The 4990-nt window shown below is 44.4% G+C and overlaps 1 protein-coding gene across 1 annotated transcript; it reads right to left on the minus strand.

Annotated features, from left to right (window-relative positions):
- Positions 1-272: 272 nt before the first annotated feature.
- LOC109742518 (protein BTR1) lies at positions 273-4990 on the minus strand. The gene is made up of 8 exons (XM_020301613.4): positions 4716-4990; positions 3194-3432; positions 3007-3107; positions 2518-2711; positions 2071-2210; positions 1210-1335; positions 710-771; positions 273-633 (listed from the first exon to the last, which is right to left on the minus strand). Exons 1-8 carry the CDS (start codon positions 4837-4839, stop codon positions 546-548), a joined length of 1074 nt encoding a protein of 357 aa, XP_020157202.1. The 5' UTR covers positions 4840-4990; the 3' UTR covers positions 273-545.

Consider the following 4990-nt stretch of genomic DNA (forward strand, 5'->3'; position numbering starts at 1 on the left):
ACCTAAACAATAAATAATACTATGTCCCAAATTACTTGTCTTAGATTTATCCAAATTATTCGGGACAGAGGGGGTATATTTATATTGGTCTAATTGACGGTCAAAGTTAAAACTCAAAATTTGTACACGCCTTTGAATGGAATGGACACGCTAGACAAGCAACAATAGTTTGAAAAACTAGCACTACAGCTAGGTTGAATAAAGATAAAGCGAGCCTTCCAGTTACCAAAACAAGCAGAGCAGATCAGATCATCCTAGCAACAACCTCTCCGTCCCCAAAACAGGCAGCGTTTGTTTTTGTGTTATGGAGACTGTCAAATCTGTTGACATAAAGTATGATGATGATTCTATTGCGGGCTGGCGGTAAAAAACACGGCTAATTTCGACTAGTTACTAGCACAACCGGACCGGACGGGATAAATAACAGCAACCATCTTCAAATTTTTCTCAAGCTCACTAAAGCTAGGGAGACAAAACAAATTCTCTCATTCCACCTAACACTCGCAAGGGCGCGTTTCCATCTTTCCAGCAGATCGGATTCATCATCACCTCTCCTGACTGGCCGTCACCCTCTGCATGATCATCGCCTCGGCCGCCTGGATGGCCTCTGATGTTCCAGTTATCGTCACTTTCCTGCACCAGCGAGTGGAAATTATAAGCTTCAGTGGCCGAGGTGATCACAGAGCCAAGCATGGGGGCTTAACGTTACCTGTCAGATGTGCCAGGTATGAAATCGCCCCTATCTGATATCTTAATCCTGGTACCACTAGCCTGCAGTCGCAACAAAATTACATGAGTTTGGTTTCCCTTAAACATGGTGCGCTCACACCATACAAGGCAGCAGCAGGTTTATGCAGATTTGCCATATAAATCACACAAGTATGAAAGAGTAGTATGTTTTCTGAACCCAAATGAGGGCAGACAACATGCTCCAATGTTCTTAACCATTTATCTGCTGCAGGGAAACTACATGACCAAACGAGCACTATTACCACAACAGCTGTCTAAGTGCCTACTGACTAATGCAGGGTGATACAGTACATCTTAACAAGATTGCTGCAGGAAAAACTCAATATGCATTACATTATAGCACGGAGGAAGTAATATGATGCAGAAGCCTCGCCTATCTATACAATGAGCATACATGTTTGACCATGTGCAGTAAAACAACACTAATGAGGTTCAGATTCACACAGTGTAAGAAGATACCTGAATGATCTCTGTTATGTTCCTTCCTGCACGCCCTACAACTGCACCGATGTGTTCGTCAGCAACACCTATGGTGTGTGATTCTTGGGCATCATTATTAGCAGGTGATCTAACAGGTGTACCAGGCTGAACAGTTTCAACAGAAACCCATGGTTAGAACAATTTGAAAACATATGAGGTTAACACTACTACCCAAAAAACAAAGCAAAAAAGAAGGTGCTGCCTCAGCATACAGTTTTACAAAATAATAAAATATATGCATAGAGAATATAGCCTGAAAGCATTAGAAGGCAAGAAAACTGGGCACATTAAATCTAACATCAAGGAGTTAGCGCACACAACATCAATCAGAAGTTGCAACATACACATCTCTCCTTTCTCCAAAAACAAATGCTTAATGTAATACACATTTACGCATATCTCTTTCTCCAAAAACAAAATGCCTAGTGTAATACACATTTTATTTCCAGTGCGCTGACTAAGAAAAATAGCGTTCACAAAAAAACTGTCAGGTATCTGGAAGTGTGATATACCGTTTTATTTTTGATGGACTGCCTAATATTTGTAGCGCCAACAAAAGCTACCAGGACATAACCATAATAAATTCATGAGATCAAATTTTGCCTTCTTGCAGTTCAAACACTTGGATAGGAAAAATGTTCTACGCACTTCCTAATGTATTGCATGACTATGCAAAACAGAAAACAATTCTATTAGAAAGCATCACATACATATCACCCGACTCCAACATCTCTTCTCAGGTGCACAACGAAAAGAGAACACATGGTAGATCATTATCAACACAGATGGACTAGGTGTTTACAAAAAAGGTGTACACCATGCAGGACAGCAAACACGAACCTTGTTGTTTTGGTACCTTCCACCACCACCACCACCAGCAGCATACCCATTAGGTCCATAGTTCACAGCATTATTATATGGCACCTGTGGAATCATATAGCCAACAGGAACAGCCGCAGGGTAACTAGGGAAACCAAGGCCTGGATATTTTGAAGTGAAGGAAATGAGTAAGAGAAAATGGTTATGCCGTATCTGAAAGGTGAATCCATCTATATAAATATCATGAATGCAAAGAGAATGTCTAGCTGCACATGCAAATATATCCCAGCATTCTCAGTTGTGACTTTTTTTTAAATGGTGTTATGACTTATTTTTAGAGAAGCATGATAAATGCAGAACATGTATTCTTCAAGCAAGAAACGTATTATGAGAAGGCACCCATTCAAGCAAGCATGAAGCAGAGTGGTAACATTAGAACTAGAAAGTGGTGAAAATTCTAGGATTTACCTGCATATGGAAATGGGGAACTCAAATTCGGTGGGTAGTGAACATCCTCAGACAATTTGCTTAATATCAAATGTATGGCTCGCATCTGACTGTTTAAGGGTCCTGTGATAGTAACAAGCCTATCATGCAAACCAACAAAGTTGTTGTCCTGTGGTGAAATCTTGATTCCAGCATGTGAATCTTCAATAAATGACCTGAAGAGGGAGGGAACACCAACTCTCAACATTCCAGGCAACAGAAACTAAAATAAAGTAAATAGAAGAACAACGATGAAGCATGTGATATTAGTCCAATCAGACCAGGCACATGAGTATTATCAAGAGAAGGACCATACAGTTCCTATTATCATGCATCGGTTCACATATACTTCATCAGTTTTCTCAATAACAATAACATTACACCAACATTAAAAATTAAGAAAGTATCATAGTGCGGGTGAAACTTAATGACAGTATCAGAGATGAGAACAGGTTTATTGATTAGGCATACTTGATTGTTGCTCCTCCTTTACCAATAATTCCACCACATGAGCTGTTAGGAACTACAAGTCTAAATTTAGGCCTAGCTTCAGCTTCATTAGATTCTTCCCCCTGGAAAATAACAGGAGAATATCAGTTATCAAGCAATGGCAGCATGGTCCTGCAGACATGACCGTTTGCAAAACAAATTGATTTACCTCTGATAAGAGTTTCTCAAGAACCAACTCCATGGCCTTAACTACTTCGTCAAACAGTCCAGAGACCATGATGATTCTGTCATTTGTACCAGGGAAAAACTCATGGCTGCGCGATAATTGAATACGAGCCCCAGACTGAGATTGGAAGTCATTAATAGTTGAACCACCCTTGCCAATAATACATCCTGCTGCTGTATTAGACACCAGAAACCTCAAATGCGTTGGCTTCTCCTTGTCATCTGAGGAGAAAAATCAACTTCAGATTCAGAATTATATGGAAGAAAGGTGAATGGCAATAGCGATAACCATGCTATTATGAGTTCAATCATATATTTACCAAGGCCAAGGAACAGAAGCAACCCATGACGCACAACAAATAACATAGCAATTTTATAGGTTAAAAATGTGATTGCACCTAACATCCAAAGAACCCACATGTAATGTATAGGATTTCCATCACAAAAGGATATTTTCCATAACTTTACTGAAGTCAAGAAACAGAAGCAACCGATGATGCACAACAAATAACATAGCAATTGTATAGGTTAGTGATGTGGTTGCACCTAGAGTCCAAAGAACCCGCGTGAGTTAGAGGGCTTTATGTACAGAAGACATTTTGCATGTTGTAGGTCACCTAAAACAGTTCGGTAGTTCAAAATGGCAAGGACTGGAACAAATTTCACTATGAAACGAAAAGAGCAACTTCATCCACGCACCTACTTTGCGTTCTGATACAGTCTATCCTTAAATTAAGAATTGTTACGCTAGAAAGGTGAATGGCAGTAAGTATCCCTTACGAGTTCCAAGTCGAGAATTACTTTACTAGTCGTCTACTCATAAATGATGCACTGTAATAAACATAGCAATTGTAGAGTCAACTGTTACCAACATGGTAAGGCCCGGCATGATTTAGTAGGTTTTGATTACTGCACGTGTTTTCCTGCGGGCACTTCCTAAAACACTAACACGTTCACCGTGCGAACAGCTGGAACAGACTGAACCACGAAGTGACGAGCAAAAATCATCTGCCCACGAATGTCATGTTTAGAAATAAACTACAATCGCGCATCTGAAACAAAGTAAGTAAGTGTAGCCGTGCACAATCAGGCGCGCTGTAGTAGTGCGTAACCATGCCGAAGTGTACTAAACTCTACTTGAGCGCAGGCAGTAGCACCGAATCAGCCAGCGAACGAACCAGAGCACATTAACCAAACCGCCATCCCCCCGTGCACTGCAGCGAGGTCAACCAACCGGGCGCAGCGGCACGCGAGGCGCAAAACAAAGGGGCTAAGCATGAATGATCCTTGGTCGGTTGTGAGCGGCCGCTGCCATGGAACCGGCCACCGCAAATCCGGCGCCACCGCAGCGGCCGCCCGCGCGCGGGGGGCAGATCTCGGGCCCGCGGCGGGGCGGCGGGGCCCGGATCTCGCGGATCCGCGCGCGCGGCCGCGGTGGGCACGCTCGTACGCGACAGAACCCGGAGCTCAGCTCGCGGAGAGAAGACAGGGATGCGCGCGGTTACCTTCGGGCTCGGCGGCGTCGTGGTCGGCGTCGGGGCGGTCCTGCGGGGGCGGCGGGGAGGAGCGGGGCGCGCGCTTGGGCGCGGACTCGGGCGAGGAGGCGTAGGGGGAGCCCGGGGCCTCCATCTTCTGCCGGCGGCGGGGGGCGGGCGGCGGAGGTGGGGGGCGGGGGGGAGGGAGCAGGGGTGGAGGGGGGGAGACGGGGTGGAGCGATGGTAGATCGCTGTGGGCCTACGCCATCAAGGGAGGGACTGAGACGAGGGTTTGGCTGCGCCGC

Source organism: Aegilops tauschii, chromosome 6, assembly GCF_002575655.3.
Source record: "Aegilops tauschii subsp. strangulata cultivar AL8/78 chromosome 6, Aet v6.0, whole genome shotgun sequence".
Taxonomy (NCBI): domain Eukaryota; kingdom Viridiplantae; phylum Streptophyta; class Magnoliopsida; order Poales; family Poaceae; genus Aegilops; species Aegilops tauschii.